Source organism: Equus quagga, chromosome 10 (assembly GCF_021613505.1).
Source record: "Equus quagga isolate Etosha38 chromosome 10, UCLA_HA_Equagga_1.0, whole genome shotgun sequence".
Taxonomy (NCBI): Eukaryota; Metazoa; Chordata; class Mammalia; order Perissodactyla; family Equidae; genus Equus; species Equus quagga.
The window spans coordinates 82527521-82546414 of NC_060276.1; the positions used below are offsets into that span (position 1 = coordinate 82527521).

The 18894-nt window shown below is 40.5% G+C and overlaps 1 protein-coding gene across 3 annotated transcripts in view; it reads right to left on the reverse strand.

Moving 5' to 3' along the window:
• Positions 1–18894, reverse strand: part of CCNB3 (cyclin B3) — a 46951-nt gene that overhangs the window by 18296 nt on the left and 9761 nt on the right. Inside the window, exons 4-7 of one of the 3 annotated variants that reach the window (XM_046673500.1) lie at positions 16732–16862; positions 10478–13568; positions 9539–9634; positions 8178–8270 (exon numbers count right to left, since the gene is read on the reverse strand). In XM_046673500.1, the coding sequence (XP_046529456.1) occupies positions 8178–8270; positions 9539–9634; positions 10478–13568; positions 16732–16862 (3411 nt within the window). Of the gene's footprint in view, positions 1–8177; positions 8271–9538; positions 9638–10477; positions 13569–16731; positions 16863–18894 lie in introns of all 3 variants that reach the window. The other 2 variants (XM_046673499.1, XM_046673501.1) reach the window with 2 other exon arrangements.

Genomic DNA, 18894 nt, shown 5'->3' on the forward strand with positions numbered 1-18894 from the left:
ACAAACAAATAATCAGGAATCTCTCCCTGATTCTAGAAGAGTTGGCCAACTCCACAGCCAAAGCAATTTCAGCTTAGCAATGGTCACTTAACTCATTTATCAGGGTGTCTTGAATAGTCATATAGCCCTTGATTATATACTTGCTGAACAAGGAGGTGTCTGTGCAGTGGCAAACACCTCCTGTGGCACATGGATAAATGCCTCTGGGGAAGTAGAAACCCAATTACATAAGATTAGAGAGAAAGCACATTGGCTACAACAAATTGCATCTAACAATCCACTGTCTTTTGATTTGTTCATCTGGTTACCTTCAGGTCTGGGTTCCTGGTTTAGAACCATCCTGCAAACTGGGCTTATAGTATTACTTTTAATCTTATTCTGTATACTCGCTGTGAAGTTCTGTGCCTATTGCCTGTTGAACCTCTGTAAAAATGACATGCCCAATAAGGTGATGCTGGCTCAGCACTTTGAGATGATCTCCAATGCCTACAACCTTGGAGAAATATAGACTTTAGATGGAAAATGCCTGAGAGTTCTCCTTCCTAACCTTCCTTGTTACCAAAATGTGGCCTATATAGTTTCCAATCATTATGTAATTCCCTTCCAATGTGAAACATTTCAACCAGGAAAGATCCTTCCTGGCACTTAGGGACAAGACCACTATGCACAGAGAACCTGCCTATTGATCAGAGATGCTTTTGGAGAAAGATCTTGATCAATGGGGAAAATGTGGAAATTAACAAAAGAAATCTTAACTAAATTGGAATTGGGAAGGCCTATAGGGGGAGCTCTCATGCCTTATCATACATTGTCAATTACACCAAACAGGAAGAGATGTACACTTGCATCTTTTATGGGAAGTACAACTACTTTACTACTGAGGGAAGATTTCCTGGTAACAGCCCAGCCAATGAGAAGTGCTGCAGCTCAGCCAATGAGAAGCCGTTGCCACCCTGAAGTGTTACTTTCCCCTAATGGACTTTCCTTTAGAACAGCCCCTCCCCACTTCCCCCTTTTCTCTATAAAAGCAAGCTCCCCTACTTTGAGTTCCAGATTTGCCTATGGTTCACCATAGGGTGTACATCCTGAATTGCAATTCTTTTGGCTATTCCTGAACAAACTCACTTTGAGGGTAAAATAGGCGAATTTGCTTTTTAAGTTGACAAGGGTGTCTACAAAAACTCTACAGTTAAAATCATACTAATAGTGAAAGACTAACTGCTTTCTTCCTAAGATCAGGAACAAGGCAAGGCTGTCCACTCATACTGCTTCTATTCAACATCATAATGGAAGTCCTAGGCAGTACAATAAAACATGAAAATGAAATTAAAGGAAAACAGATTTGAAAGGAAAAAATAAATGCACAATGACATAATTGTCTATGTAGGTAACACCAAGAAATCTACCAAAAAAAAAGAACTCCTAAGAATAAGTGAGTTTTAGCAAGTTCATAGAATACAAGGTCAACACACAAATACCAATATTTCATAGTAGCAATGTAAAAATGGAAACCTAAATTTAAAAAAAATACCATTTACAATAGCTCCAAAAAAAGAAAGTATTTTGGTATCAACCTAACAAAATATATACAGGATCCATATAGTAAAAGAAAGAAATCGAAGAAAACCTAAATAAATGGAGAGACATACCACATTCAGGAGTTGGAAGACTCAACACAGAAGAGATGTCAATTCTATTCAAATTCACCTATAGATGTGTTTTGGGGGTCCCCAAGACCACCTCCACGTATAGTGATTCCTAGGAGGACTCACAAGACTCAGCATATAGTCATACTCATGGCTATGATGTTGCCTACCTGGTGACATCCCAGCCAATGAGAAATGCTGCAGCTCAGCCAATGAGAAGCCGTTGCCAACCTGAACTGTTATTTTCCCCCAATGGACTCTCCTTTAGAACAGCCCCTGTATTATTGTATTAGAGCAGACGATATAAAGCAAAATCAGTGAAGGGAAAACAAGCATGGGCAAAGTTTGAAGAAAACCAGAAGCAAGCTTCGAAGAGTCCTATCCCAGTAGAGTCCTCAGGATGCACTTAATTCCTCCCACAATGAGTTGTGACAACACAGGTAAAGTGTTGTCTACCAGGGAAGCTCATTAAATGACTTGGTGCCCAAGGTTGGTCATGTAAACACTCTCTGCCTAGTGTGTACCAACCTTCCAGACTCCCAGAAGGAAAGCAGGTGTTCAGGATAAACCACATCGTTTGCACTAAGAGTTGAGGCACAGTTATCACTTAGGGAGGGTTTTACAGCAGTTTAGGGAACTGTTTACCAGTCAAGTTCCCAGATGCCAGCCAAGGGCCAGCCTTGCAAACAGGTCTGTCTAAGGATAGCAGTCTGAGGCTTGTTATGTTAACTTTTTTCTGCACAAAATGTAACTCAATCCCAATCAAACTCCCAGCAGGAGTTTTTTGTAGATATAGACAAATCGATTCTAAAATTTACATAGAAAGGCAAGGGAACTAGAATAGCTAAAACAATTTTGAAAAAGAAAAGACAGAACAGAGTTGGGAGAATCATGGTACCTAGTTTTAAGACTTACCATAAAACGATAGAAATAAAGACAGTGCAATATTGGCAAAGGGATAGACACAGAACAAAACAGAATATAGAGAAATAGACCCACACGAATAAGACCAGATGATTTTTGGCAAAGGTGCAAAAGCAACTTAGTGGAGAAAGTATATTTTTCCACAAATTGGGGTCAGAACAGTTAGACATTCATATGCAGAAAAATGAGCTGTGACTTGAAAAACCTCACCAGTTGTACAAAAATTAACTCATAATGGATTATGAATTTAATGTTAAAACTATAAAACTTGTAGATAAAATGTAGTAGAAAATAGGGGCCGGCCCAGTGGTGCAGCACTCAAGTTCACATGTTCTGCTTCGGTGGCCTGGGGTTCGCCAGTTCGCGTTCCAGGTGTGGACCTACACACTGCTTGTCAAGCCATGCTGTGGTAGGCGTCCCACATAGAAAGTAGAGGAAGATGGGCACAGATGTTAGCTCAGGGCCAGTCTTCCTCAGCAAAAAGAGGAGGGTTGGCAGCAGATGTTAGCTCAGGGCTCATCTTCCCCCCAAAAAATTAAAAGAGAAATCTTTAAAAATATGTATACAGTGGAAAATATTCATGACCTAGGTTTAGGCAAAGTTCTTCGACATGACACCAAACACATAATGCACAAAGAAAACACTGAAAAACTGGACTTTATCAAAATTAAAAAGATTTTGAAAGACACAGGTTAGAATAAAAAAGTTACAAACTGGTAGGACATACTTGTAAATCACACATCCAATAAAGGATTTTTACCCAGAACATATGAAGAACTCTCATAACTTGACACTTAGAAAATAAACTACTCAATTTAAAATTGGGCAGAAGACTTAAACAGAAACTTCACCAAAGAGGATTTATAAATGACAAATAAGTATGATGTCCAACATTATTAGCCCTGGAGGAAATGCAAATTAAAACTATGGTGACATTCCTCTTCACACCTATTAGATGGCTAAAATAAACAGAAAATACTAACAATACCAAGTGCTGGCAAAGATGCAGAGAAACTGAAGCTCTCATACATTCCAGGTGAGAACACAAGATGGTAAGTCACTCTGTAGCAGTTTCTCATTAAGTTAAACATACATTTATCATAACCCAGCAAGCCCGCTCCTGGGTATTGATGTTAGAAACGCAAACTTATACAGTAGTCCCCCCTTATCCACAGGGGATATGTTCCAAGACTCCCAGTGGATGCCTGAAACCACAGATAGTACTGAACACTATGGATACCATGTTTTTTTCCTATATACATATTTGAGGTGCAACAGCAAAACTAGCACAAATTTCTTTTTCTTTCTTCACAATTTCACAGAAGGAAGATTTGTTCTTACCATGGATCTCAGCAACCTTAGCATATAATTTTTTTTCTTTCCTTATTGAGAACTTTTACCTTTTCACTTAAAGAAAGCACTTTATGGCTTCTTTTTGGCATATCTCAATCACCAGCATCACTATTCTTGTGCTTTGGGGCCATTATTAAGTAAAATAAAGGTTACTTTAACACAAGCACTGCAATATCATGACAGTCCATCTGATAACCAAGACAGCTACTAAGTGACTAACGGGCAGGCAGCATATATAGCGTGGATATGCTGGATAAAAAGATGTTTCATGTCCCAGGTGGGATGAAGTAGGACAGTGTGAAATTTCATCACACTACTCATAACAGTGTACAGTTTAAAACTTATGAATTGTTTATTTCTGAAATCTTCAATTTAATATTTTTGGACCATGGCTGACCAACTGAATAACTGAATATTGTTGGATAACTGAAACCACAGGAAGCGAAACCGTGGATAAGGGGGGACTACTGTATTTACATAAAAACCTGTCCATGAGTGTTTATAGCAGTTCTTTTCACAGCCTCAAACACTAGAAATGGTGACATCATTATCATGGTGGCATGAGAGGATCCTTTTCTCTCTCCTCTTCAATCTACACAGAATAAAACATCCATAACCAAACAAAGGCTACACTGCCCAAGGCATCAGGACTCCAGAGAGATCCACACATTGGTACATACGAAGATGGGTGGATTGGAGCACAAGAGGAGGCAAAATACGGGAACAGTAGAGGCAGTGCCCAGGACTCTGGACCCCAGGCCACGGTGAGCTAGCTGCTGCCAGTCCCAGAGAACCCAGTGGGTAGCAGAAGAGGTGCATGTGCAACTCCAGCCAGCCAGCCATGGCAGCACCTGTGGCCATGGGGAGCAGAGCAGCAGCAGAGGTAGAGCCCCATGATCCTGGGCACCCGGCCACGGCTCAGAGCCTGGTAGCAGCAGCAAAAGCATGAACACAACTCTGACATCCCAACTGACAATCTACTGATTGGGAGAAGATATTTGGAAATCATATATCTGATAAGGGGTTAATATGCAAAATATGTAAAGAATTCATACAACTCAACAAGAAAAACACAACTCGGTCAAAAAAAGAAGAGGATATGAACAGACATTTTTCCAAAGATATACAGATGGCCAACATGCATATGAAAAGATGTTCAACATCACTAATTATTAGGGAAATGCAAATCAAAACTACAATGAGATATCACCTTATGCCCGTCAGAATGGCTAATGTTAAAAAGACAAGAAATAACAAGTGTTAGAAAGGATGTGGAGGAAAAGGAACCCTCATACACCGCTGGTGGGAATGCAAATTGGTGCAGCCGCTACGGTAAACAGTATGGAGAGTCCTCAAAAAATTAAAAATAGAGCGACCATATGATCTAGCTATTCTACTTCTGGGTATTTATCCAAAGAACACGAAAACACTAATTCAAAAAGATATATGCACCCGTATGTTCACTGTAGCATTATTCACAATAGCCAAGACCTGGAAACAACCTAAGTGCCTCTAAAGGGATCAATAGATAAAGAAGGTGTGGTATGTGTGAATATATATAGGCAATGGCATACTGCTCAGTCATAAAAAAGACAAAATCTTGCCATTTACAACAACACAGTTGGACCTCGAGGGTATTATGCTAAGTGAAATAAGTCAGACGAAGAGAGACAAATACCATATGATCTCACTCATATGTGGAAGATAAAACAACAACAACCATACACATAGACAGAAGAGAACAGATTGGTGGTTACCAGAGAGGAATGTGGGTGGGGGGAGTGTGCAAGCAATAAAGGGGGATATTTGTACAGTGACAGATGGAAACTAGACTTTCAGTGGTGAATAGGATGTAATCTACACAGAAGTTGAAACATAATGATGTACACCTGAAATTTATATAATGTTATAAAACAATGCTACCTCAAAAAAAAAAATACTGGAAACAATCCAGATGTCCTCCAATGGGTGAATGGTTAAACAAATGTGGCACATCCATACGATGGGATACTACTCAGCAATTAAAAAGAATGAACTATTGACACAAGCAACAACTTGGATAGATTGCAAGGGAATGATGATGAGTGATGAAAGTCAATCTCAAAAGCTTACATACTATATGATTCCATTTATATAACATTTGTGAAATTACCAAATTATAGAGATGGAGAATTAGGAGTTTCCAGAGACAGGAAGGTGAGGTGAGGGGGGATGGCTATGGCTATAAAAGGGTAACACGAGGGATCTTTCTGGGGATGGAACAGTTCTGTGTCGTAACTGTGGTGGTGGTGGCGGTGCTTACAAAACTTACATGTGTGACAAAATTATACAGACTAAATGCATACACAAGTAAGTGCATTTAAAACTGGGGAAATTTAAATAAGGTCTATGGACCTTGATTGTGATATATTACAATTATGCAAAATGTTCCCATTGGGAGAAACTAGGTAAAGGGTACACAGGACCTCTCTATACTATTTTTGGCAACTTCTTGTGAACGTATTTTTCAAAACAAATGTTAAAATTTCATAAAACTGTATATCAAAAGTCAATTTTACTGTCTGATTATTTAAAAATTAAAGCTGTAACAACACTATATATATTTTCTAGAACTGTGATTCTTTATCAAAAGGTATACATTAGCATGGCTTGTGGAGCTTTATAAAAATATGTGTGCCAGGGCCACAACCCCACATTCTGATTTGATAAGTCTGGGATGGGACTTGGGCATCTGTGATTGTGTCATCTTTGCTTTAGAATTGTACCCCTGGTAGATAACCACCACTTTAAAAGCAGGGAGATCATATACACACACAAATGTTAACAGTGGTTGTGGGTTGTGGGATCATGGGTAACTATAATTTCTTACTTTACTGTAATAAATGTGAATTTGGGACAGGCCCAGTGGCACAGCAGTTAAGTGCGCATGTTCCACTTCTCAGCGGCCCGGGGTTTGCCAGTTTGGATGCCGGGTGTGGACATGGCACTGCTTGGCAAGCCATGCTGTGGTAGGCGTCCCACATATAAAGTGAAGGAAGATGGGCACGGATGTTAGCCCAGGGCCAGTCTTCCTCAGCAAAAAGAGGAGGATTGGCAGCAGATGTTAGCTCAGGGCTAATCTTCCTCAAAAAAAAAATTTTTTTTTAAATAAATAAATAAATGTGAATTTTTGTGCAATAAAAATAACAAAAGCTTTTTTCAAAAAGATTCGTTCATCATTCCAGCTGGTAGAAATATTTCATCTCTGTTATCCATTTATTTCCTATCCCTACTCCCAGTTTCATGCCATCTGTGAATTTGATGAGTAGATCTTCTCTGTTCTCATCTACATGACTAATAAAAACATTGATCAGGACAAAGTCTGCTGGTAGTCCACTAGAAATCTCCTTCTAGCTTGGTAATGATCAGCAATCTTTGGGATCAGTTTCACTTACTTAAGATCTAGCCAAATTCTACTCTTATCTAATTTACTATTCCTCATCATTTCCATAAGATGAGGGACATTTTCATGCTTTGCTGATATCCAAATATACCACTTCTATGACATTTCTCTGGTCTGTCACTCCAAAGTGGGCCTGAACCACTCCTCTGGTACCTAAAGGATATTAAACTAGATTACCTTTTCTTCCCAATTATATAGTAAGACTCTGCTGGGCATAGACTATGCCTTGTATTTCCTTGCTAACTCCATAGCAATCCATTCAATTCCATTCATTCGACAAATATCCACTGACTCCCTACTATGTGCCAGGTACTATTTTGGGCTATCTTTCCTTAGTGTAAAGTGATAATTAAGTATTCATAGCAGTATTCCCTCAACATCCAACTCTGGACAAATAGCCACTGCCATATCTGGTGCCACACTGTCCTTCTTATTACCCATCCCACCCAAAGCTTGGAAGACTGTCACTGGCCCCTATCCAAATCAGTAGGTAGACTTTTAGAAGATTTTGAAAATGATTAAACTACCATACCATCACTGCCTTTTCTAGAAATAATCTCTCTTTCCACTGGGTTCTCACAGTATCTTATTTATATCATTTTTATGGCACTTAGTGTATTCTACTTTGTATCGTACTTATCTGTCTGTATGTCTTATCTTGCCCCCTAGATCACAAGCTCCCTGAAAGCAGGAACATGGTTTATTCAGTTCTGTAGACCCAGTAAATTTTTACCGTGTTTGGCACCCGGAGATGCTCTGTGAATAATCAAGAGAGAACAGCAGCTCCTTAAAGCTGCAGTTGCCGGGCTTACCTGTACCTCCACCAACCAGTCCACAAGAATGGCCCTCATGTCACTGCTGATGTCAGTCTGCCTATTCATGTATTTTTTAAGTATGAACTTTTCCTGGCAGTAATAAGAAAGAAATGTTAACAAATAAACTCTCCTTGTAGTTCAAAAGCTGTAACTTAAGAAAAACTATTTGCAACTAATATCTCAGAAAAAAAAATGTAACGACATAATTAACTTCTTAACAGTTCTAACTCATTATTTTCAGACAATAGTATCAGATAGGAGCAGATCAAAGTATCCTTATCCTTTTCCGGACAAGTTCCAGTTATTCTTGGGAAATGGACACACATGATATTCAAGTGTCAGGGTGGATGCTGAGGAGTCCAGGGGGAATACGGAATATGGGCAGGAACATACATATGACTATAGCCGAATACCAAAGAGGTTCTGCCCCTCCTTTACAATTCCATCTAAAGCACAATACCATGCTATGTAGAGCAGTGCTTCTCAAACTTTAACATGCATATGCACTACTTGGAGATCTTTAAAATTCACAATCTAATTTAGAAGGTCTGGGGTAGGGCTACATTTCTGTATTTCTAACAGGATCCCAAGTGAATCTGATACTGCGGAGCTAAGGCCCACACTTTTACTACATCAAAGTTCTCTCTTACTTCCTCCAAAGTATACTAGAGAGAGTATGGGCTCTGGAGTCAGCTAATCAAATGCTATGTCTCTAGAGAGACGATGAGATATTCTCTCCACTAAACATGGCCTGCTAAAATTCTAGTTGTTAGATAATCTTGGTCCCATCTGTTCCATTGAAAGAGACAGAAATTTTGGAATGATGAATATTACTGGTAAAGGAGACTAGCAGATTTCAAAGGAGCAAGAAAATTTCGCCAGGTTGGAGAGCTGAAAGAAAGGGTGTGATTCTACATACGGTGCCAGAAACTTACATAGAGAAGGGAAAAGATCTCTAAGAGTAGCCACTCAGAAAGAGACTACTTGATCATTTTTGCGTCTGAGACTGTCTCCTCAGCAATTAGAGGTGCAGCAGGCTTATGGTCTTCAAGGTAATCAGACTGTAGTCCAGATCTCAGTTCTACCACACACTAGTTGTGTGACTCTGAGCAGTTTCCTCCAACTATTCAAAGGAGATAATAATACCTACCATCATGAAGTTATTGGGAGAATTAAGATAATGTCTATTAATCTCTTAGCACAATGTATAACTCACAGTAAGCTACCAGTAGACATCAGTTGTTGCTGCTATTATTTTCATCATCGTTATTACCTCCCCTTTCAACTTGCATTTGTAGGATGGAGTGACGAAGAAATGAGAACTAGAAATCATTGCCCACTCCCAGCCACCTACATACCTCTCTCTCCTTCATGTAACTGAAGATATCCTTGGCATATATTGAGTTGAAAAATGGATCATTGTGGTCCTTGTCAATATCTTCCACTGGGGTCATCTGCTTGGAAATCACCAAAAAGACACATTAGGAGGAGAAAGATTCCAAGGAAAGCTTAGCACATTCACATAAAGGATGATTCCTTTCTTCTGACTGTCGTCTTCTGCTAAGGTTCCTCGAGCTTCATATATCCTAGGTCACAACAGAGCACCCCTTGGCCCTGCAATCCTCATACTGCTGAGTGGCCAAGAAATGCTTAGTCCTCGTACTCCTGCTCTGCCCTAGGAAACAGGCACCATTTTTACAGGTAACCTAAAGACTCTCCAAGAAAATCTTATTTTACTATTTCAGCACATATCACCTGTCTTCTTTGGTCCCTTGTTCTGTCCCAATGCTTTGATCTGGCCCAATTCATCTTCTTGGTAGCCTTTTCCTCCCTTCTACCTCATTACCCAGGTTGTTTTGCCTACAAGAGGGTATTTCTCCTCCTTCCTGCCAAATCTCATTCCTTTGTCCTTCCAATTTACAACTTAAAGACCATCTTCCTTGGGAGATATCTCTGTGAGCTTTATTGGTTGAAGCCTACTGTAATACAGATTGCAATTACTAAGAAAGGCAGTTTCCTGAAAGACATTGTCTAACCATTACTGCAAAGCCCAAATATATGTATACAGTATTCCAGACTCTTGCGGGTATTCCTGGAATAAATACTTTCTCATTGCTTGGATGTATCACTATGCCTATCAGGAAGTCAAGATATTCTACAAGGCCAATTTGATTTACTGTAGCTTACTATGTTTAGCTCAGTTGCTTAGGAAGGCAAAATAAATCTCTTTGCTAGCAGCCACCTCCAGGACAACAAAGAATACATCATCTAATGTAAGAAAAAAGAGAGCAGAATACCTCCTTCTGTGATCTCTTGCCCTGAGATGAGAAAGGTTTATTGGAACTGGATTCACAAGCACTGGACTTGCTTGTGCTACTGAACTTGCCCACACTAGACATAGTGGCAGTGCTGGACATGCCTAGTCTGGTTTCAGGGGCAGTGCTGGACACATGTGGGCTGGTCTCAACTTGAAGGATCGGGAAATCTTTGAGAAAGGCGTCTTCCTTGTGGGTGGGATTCTCTTGCAAGGCCAATGGCTCTTTGAAAGACAACTCCTTCCCAGTGGTGAGTGTTTCATTCAAGGAAAATATCTCCCTGAAATTGGATGTCTCATTGATGGTAGGCTTCTCCTGAAAGGCTACTGGCTCCTCGAAAAGGGCCTCCATCTCACTGCTGGGTTTCTCCTGCAAGGCCAAGGACCCCCTGAAGAGAGTCCCCTTCTCACTGCTGGGATTCTCCTGCAAGGCCAAGGGCTCCTTCAGCATAGCCTCCTCCTCAATTGTGGGATTCTCCTGCAAGGCCAAGGACTCCCTCAGGATGGTCTCCTTTTCAAAGCTAGGCTTCTCCTGCAAGGTCAGTGGCTGTTTAATAAGGGATTCCTCTTCATTGGAAATGTTCTCTTGCAAGGCCAACTGCTTCTCAAAGAGGAACACCTCCCCCTGAGCAGTGGGCTTCTTCTTTAAAGATAATTCTCTCTCCATGCTTGTTGCTGCCTCAGTGGGGAGCTCCTTCAGAATCAATGGTTTCTTGAAAAGCAATTCCTCTTCAGTGGTGCATTTCTCCTGCAAAGCCAACAGGTTCTTCACTGAGTCCTCTTTGGTATCAGTCTTCTTCTGCAAGGCCAAAGCCTTCCAGAAGAGGGACTCATCTTTGTTGGAAGGTTTTATATGCAATGAAAATGGCTCCTGGAAGAGGAATTCCTCCTCAGTGGTAGGCTTCTCCTCCAAGGTCAATGGTTCTTTAATATATGATTCTTCTTCAGTGGTGGTCTTCTCCTGCAAGGCCAATGGCTTCTTCGAGAGGGATACCTCCTGAAGGGTAATGTGCTTCTCTTTCAATACAGATGGATCCTGGAAGAGGAATTCCTCCTCAGTTGTAGGCTTTTTCTTAAAAGGTAACAGCTTCTCAAAGAGTGACTCCTCTTCAGAGGTGGTCTTCTCCAAGACCAGGGGCTTCTTTAAAGGGAACATCTTCCCCTGAGTAATTTGCTTCTTCATTAAAGATAATGGTGTCTTGGTGAGGACAGCCTCCGCAGTTGAAGACTCCTTCCTAAATGACATTGCCTCCATAAAGAAAGAATCCTTATTTTTGCCAGTCATATCCTGCAAGTCCAGCAGTTCTTGGCAGACTGTTTGAGTGGTGCATTTTTTCTTTAAAGATAACAGCTCCTTGGTAGAGGTTGCCTCATTTGTGGTATGTTTCTTCCTAAAGGAAACCGGCTTCATAAGAAATTCATCTTCACTGTCAATATTCTCCTGCCATGCCCATGGCTTCTTCAAGAGGGCCACCTCCCCCTGAGTGGTGTGCTTCTCTTGCAACACAGATGATTCCTGGAAGAGGATCTCCTCTTCACTGGTGCCCTGAAGTGGACTCCTCCTCCTCAAGCAGGACATCTTACCCTGAGTGGTACATTTCTTTTTTAAAGATAATATTTTCTTGGTTGGGGTTCCCTCCTCAATGGTATGCTTCTTCTTCAAAGCCAAAGGCTCCTTAAAAAGTGACTCTTCCTCAGCTGGAGTCTTTTGCAAGGCCAAGGGCTTCTTCAAGATGGACACCTCCTCTGGAGAGGTGCACTTCTCTTGCAATACAGATGGCTCTTGGAAAAGGGACTCCTTAGTGGTAGGCTTCTTCTTAAAGGACAATGGCTCCTTAATGAATGACTTCTCTCCAGAGGTGGTCTTCTGCAATACTAGTGGCTTCTTCAAGTGGTACATCTTCCCCTGAATGGCACACTTCTTCTTTAAAGGTAATGGCTTTTTGGTGGGGGTTGTCCCCTTGGTAGTATGCTTCTTCCTAAGGGAAATTGGCTCCATAAGAAATGCCTCTTCACTGTCGTTTTTCTCCTGCAATGCCGATGGCTTCATCAACAGGGCCATCCCCCCATCTGTGGTGTGTTTCTCTTGCAACACAAACTGCTCCTGGAAGAGGGACTCCTCCTTAGTGGTAGCCTTTTTTTTAAAAGACAATGACTCCTTAATGAGTGCTTTCTCTCCAGAGGCGGTGTTCTGCAATACCAATGGCTTCTTCAAGTAGGCCATCTTCCCCTGACTAGTGCACTTATTTTTTAAAGATAATAGCCTCTTGATGAGGTTTGGCTCCTCAGTGGTAGGTTTCTTGAAAGCCAATGGCTCCGTAAAGAGGGGCTCTTCTTCAGTGTCCATCTTCTCCTGCCAGGCCAATGATTTCCGCAAGATGGATACTTCTTGCTCAGTGGTGTGCTTCTCTTGCAATGCAGATGGCTCCTGGAAAAGGGGCTCCTTCTCACTGGTAGGCTTTCTCTTAAAGGACAACAGCTCCTTAATGACTGACTTCTCTTCAGAGGTGGTCTTCTGCAATACTAGTGGTTTCTTCATATGGGACACTTTCCCCTGAGTGGTACACTTCTTCTTTAAAGATAACAGCTTCTTGGTGGAGGTTGCCTCCTCCATTTTTGGCTTCTTCCTAAAGTTCATCAGCTCCACAGAGGAATCCTCTTCAACGCTGATGTCCTGCGAGACCAACTCCTCCTTCTGATATGTGCGCATCTTCTTTAAGGATAATGTCCTTTTGGTGATGGCTGCCTCTTCAGTTTTATGCTTTTTCCCAAAAGTCTTTGGCTCTAAAACAAACTCATCATCACTGTCAGTCTCCTCCTGCAAGGATAGTGGCTTCTCCAAGAGAGACACCTCCCCCTCATTTGTGCACTTTTTTAAAGATAATGACCTCTTGATGAGGGCTGTATCCTCAGTAGTGGGTTCCTCTTTTACAACAAATGGCTTTTTGAAAAGAGATGCCTCTTCAGTAGTGGGTGTTTTGGAGATGGTGGATGTTTCCAGAATGAGCTGTTTCTGCATAACGTTTGGTACCAAGGTAGTAGAGATGACTAGTGGTGAGGGTTCCAGCTTATACCTGTAAAGGAAACAATGTCTGAGTAAGAAGAATGTAGTTCCTAGAATCCTCACCTACCATCTCACCTTGTTGCTATATTTACCAAAGGCTTGGAAGTGAAAGGGGCTTCAACCCCAGGAGACAGATTAGAGGGTAAAAATCAATGGGTACCATAGTGAATCAACTAAGTAGCACACTATATGGTTTCTATGGCCTAGGTTCCAATACTTTTCTGAAAAATTTCCCCTGAAATTCATGATATGCTTTCTCATATATGACTTATTACCTTTATTTATATACAAAGGCTTTTATTATAATACTTACCACATTGTATAAGTTATCTGCTTATATATCAGTCTCCCTCACTAGATGCATTTATTCGTCTTTGTCTATCAGAACCAGGCATCTGGTAAAATGCAGGTTTAAATTAATACTGTTTGAAGGCTTATGAGAGAGGATTATAAGAAAGGCTTATAAGAGGCTTATAAAAGAAAGGTGAGCTAGTACTTAATATTGGTGATATCTAACCACATTCCCTTTACCCAGGCTACTCATGAGATACTTTCCTGGTGAAGGTAAAGAAAAGACTAAAACAGACATTTGTTCACATGCATCAGATGCAAGCTTTGTTTTGAATGGGATTTCATGTCCAAGTAGAGCAACTAACCTAGTGTGACCAAATCACTGGAAAACTAAAAGTCAGAATAAGAAGAGAGAGAAGACTGAAGGCAAATACAATCATCAGTCTGAACAGAGTACGTGCCTCCAGAAGACTGGATATCACATTATTCCACTTATGTGAAACATCCAGAATAGACATATGAATAGAGGTACATCCATAACAGAAAGTAGATTGGTGGTGGGCTGGGGAGGGGCAAGGAGGAGGGTAAAAAGGGGGACTGGGAAAGGGAAGGGACTGCTGGTGGGTACAAGTTTCTCTGTGAGGGGTATCTAATCTAAAACTAGGTAGTGGTGATGGCTGTACAACTCTATGAATATAATTTTAAAACCCACTGAATGGTTGAAAAAAAAAAGGAAGTGCCTCAAAAGAGTCCTCCTGACCAGATAGGTTCCAGGTCCCTCCTGATGAGAACTTTTAGATTGTCTAGTTATGATAAAGATAGTCTAGTTATGATAAATGGCATGCATTCTAGAGCTAGACTACCTGGATTCAAATCCTGGCTCCTCCACTTACTGGCTGGGTGACCTCGGGCAAGTTAACTCTCTGTGCTTCTTATAAGCCTGAGGTGATCAGAGTAGGCTTCCTTGATAAAGTGACCAACTGTCCTTATTTGTCTGAGACTGAGAGGGCTCCTGGGATGTAAGACTTTCAGTATTAAAACTGGGTAAGTACTAGGAAACAAGAATAAGTTGGTCACTCAATTCTTGGAGGACAAGGATGTCACACCCCCTAGGATAGCCAGCACAAAAAAAGAAAATAGCCAGAGTGGCCAAGGATGTGGAAAATTGGAAACTCTAATACATTACTGGTAGGAACGTAAAATAACACAACCACTGTGGAACACAGTTTGGCAGTTTCTCAATGAGTTCAACATAAAATTACCATGTGACCCAGCAATTACATTGCTAGGTATATATGCAAAAGAATTGAAAATAGGTGCTCAAACAAAAACTTGTACACAGATGTTCATAGCAGCACTATTCACAATAACCAAAAGGTGGAAACCACCCAAATGTCTATCAACTGATGAATGGATAAACAAAGCATCATATATCCACACAACAGAATATTATTTGGCAATAAAAAGGAATGAAGTATTGATATCTACTTACAACATGGATGAACCTTGAAAACATTATGCTAAGTGAAGATACAAAAGACCACACATTGTATAATTCCATTTATATGAAATGTCCAGAATAGGCAAATCTAGAGAGACAGAAGGCATATTACTGGTTGCCTCGAGCTGAAGAGGATGAGGGAGTTGAGAGGTGATAGCTAAAGGTACAGGGTTTCTTTTGGGGTTGATGAAGATGTTCTAAAATTGATCGTAGCGATGGCTACATAACTCTGCAAATACACTAAAAGCCATTGAATTGTACACTTTAAATGGGTGAATTGTATCGTATGTGAATTATATTTCAATAAAGCTGTTACCGAAAAACTCACTTAGAATAATGTGTGATTATAGTGAGCTCTAAAGAAATGTTAGCTACTAGTTCTAGTGCTATTATTAGGGTTCATTCCACTGAACCCTGAATGAAGGCAAGAATGTTTATGGCATTTTGTGAGGATTTCCCTGCTAAAGTCAAAATGATGAAAGAAATTCAAATGAAAATAATGCATGGAATTAAGGTTAAAATATACATGCAAATCCCAGGAATTCCATTTCAGCTAGAAATCAAGTAGGGTTAAATGCTAATCTTCTGTTTTGATTTCTTTCTGCTGGGTAATTAGCAAAATATCTTGTGGATCTGGCATGTAAATTTTCTGGAGTCCTCCAACTTTTTCCCCTTACCCTTTGGAACCCATGCTTAGCCCTGCTATAGCTACCTATCCAGTCTATTTTATTCTTCCATTAAGAAGTAATTCCCACTGGAATAAAGAGAGGATATAGAAAGGTCTCACTCCACTTTCTAACTCTTCTTCCAACAAAAGTTTTCCTAGGGGTAAATCCTTTTTCCAATCCTAGATGAGAATACTCATATCTGCTTGCAGAACCTGTGAACAGTTTCCTGCAACAGCTGGAAAACACATGTCTTTGGCCTAGGGAGATAGTAATCCTCTCCAGTAACAAGGAACAAATCTCCCCTAAAGCTTCTAACGGAATAAGCAGATTGACAAGCTATCAACCAGCGCTGAGAATCCCCCAGAAAAGTTAAGTTGCCCCCACACTCTCAAGCACAGATAGCTCAAACAGAGACAATTACTACTAAAAGAAAGAAAAGATGAGCACAAGATCTTTTGGCAAATTCTTCAATGACAACACACACTATAGAAAAAGAGAGAGAGGGGAGGCCTGTAACACTTCAGCAACCACAGCTGGGCCCACCTCAGCAACCAGGGTTAATGTAGTAATCACCACTGTGGCTCACTAAACATGTTCTCAATGGAGACAAAAGGGAGTCAAAAGGATGTCATGCATCCTTTACCATCCAAAGGATGGTATCGTGCTCTCCTTTACCGTATAAAACAATGCCATCTGAGCCCCTTCTTACTCACCTTTTCACATTCATCTCACTGTTTTTGGCCAACCCAAGAGCAGGTGTATTCTTGTTTATCTTCTTGGAAACATCTTTAACAAACTCCTTATTGGCTTCCTTCTTGGGCTGGGTAGGTTGACTTTGAGAAGCCTGCAAAAAAAGGAGTGAGGGAGAAATAGGTGACTCTTACCGGAAAGTCCTGACTCACATCCCTACCCTGGACACCTCGTTTGGGTGTCCCCAGGAACGATAATCAAAACCTCTCACAACCAGTACGGCACTGGTGCCGACTATCACAATAGAAGCTAATCGTACAGTAGTACTGGTACATACTAGCTAAAGAGCAGCCCTAAGTGTTTCCAAGGTACACAGGGTGTAGATCTGATCTCCATGTCAGGCATACTCGCTGGCAAAATCAAAAAAAGATGTTTTGTTAACATCACATTCCACTTTGACCCCATAAGATGGTCAGAGTGTTTTGAAAAAAGGGGCAATATAACTGGCTTTGTTGCCTGAGCATGCCAAGATCAACTAGCTTTTCAGGGTAGATCTCTCACACAACACTACCTGTGATACATGTACTACATCTCACTGAGGGGATATTTATTTAACATGGGGCCCTGGGGAGCCCCACCACAAATTCTAATTATGACGAATTCTACTAAATAGTAGGAGATCATGGGACTGTGAATAATGTCAGTACGAGTAAATTTAAAAGTTATGCCTTTAACATGAAACAAACTGAACCTAATTATATTCCAAATAAATACTATAATCGCACTAAAGGAAAAAAGAAAACAGAAAAAAACATAAGACAAGAAACAACTAATCCAAGTAAACACAGTATTAGACTTTATACCTTCAACGCACACATCCTCAGTCAGGATGGGTTTGTGGAGTGGTGGAGAATATTGAAAACAAATCTGGAACTCTAGTTCGTAAGTTTGTTTATTATGTTGGTATGGATGAAGTAATTTTGAAACTTTTTTAGATGTATTACAGTATTGAGTAAGTGTTGATGTTCTTCGGCACCAGGGTTCTCACCAAAGAAGGAACATACAAATATGGATTGGGGAATGCAAGAAAGAACACTGTGTATTGGAATGGGAGCTGTGAGAACTCATCATTTCTTAAATAGGTATATGTATATATACATCTGAGTATATAGGTCTGTGCGTATACCTGTGTATATAGATAAATGTACACATATGTTTACGTACATATATGTGTGTATGTATATGTGTATATACGTGCAGATATTGCCAAGTTGTTTGCTGAAAGGGCAGAAAAAGCAGACACTCCAGTAACAGCTAGCACTGAGATCTTGGTCTCTAATACCATTCCACGGCTGAGATAAAATCGGCACAAGATGAACCTAGAACATCCTGTTATGATAGAAAGAAAATGCTCAAAAAAATTATGAGAGTGTGTCACAAGTTCACAGTAGTCAGACTGAAGGTGACCATACTGGCCAAATCTGGGACAATTTGAGCACCAAAATAATTAACTACAATAATGAATAATAAACTAATGAAAAAATAGGAATTCACAAGTCCATACCAATAATAAATAAACAGGGAAGAAGGGAAGGCTCATGCTTGTGTTAGAACGCCAAGGGCAGACTGGTAAATGGGGAGCAAGTGCTAGAGTTGGAAAAATAACCATAAAGACTGGTTTAGGCAAAAATTACCAATGGCTGCTAAATCTAGGACATATTGATGAAGAGCAGGATATTTGCAGGCTCTTAAGAGTGTGTCCCACAGACTGCTTATTAGTTGCAAGAAAAAAAATAAACAGTAATTACACAGTGAAGAAACCAAACAACATCTTGACTGGGTGATCAAAATTATAACATCATCAATGAGGGGCACAGGAACATCATGTATCTCCAGATGTGACACCCTAAGAAGGACAGAACATCACCTACACAGTATTCCAGCCAAGAACGTATAACATCAGTATAATATCCTATCTTTAAAAGGGGGATTTGGGGATCCTGGGCGCGGACATGGCACCGCTCGACAGGCCACGTTGAGGCGGCATCCCACATCCCACAACTAGAAGGACCTGCAACTAAGATATACAACTATGTACCAGGGGGGTTTGGGAAATAAAGCAGAAAAAAACAAAAAGAAGATTGGCAACAGTTGTTAGCCCAGGTGCCAATCCTTAAAAAAATAAA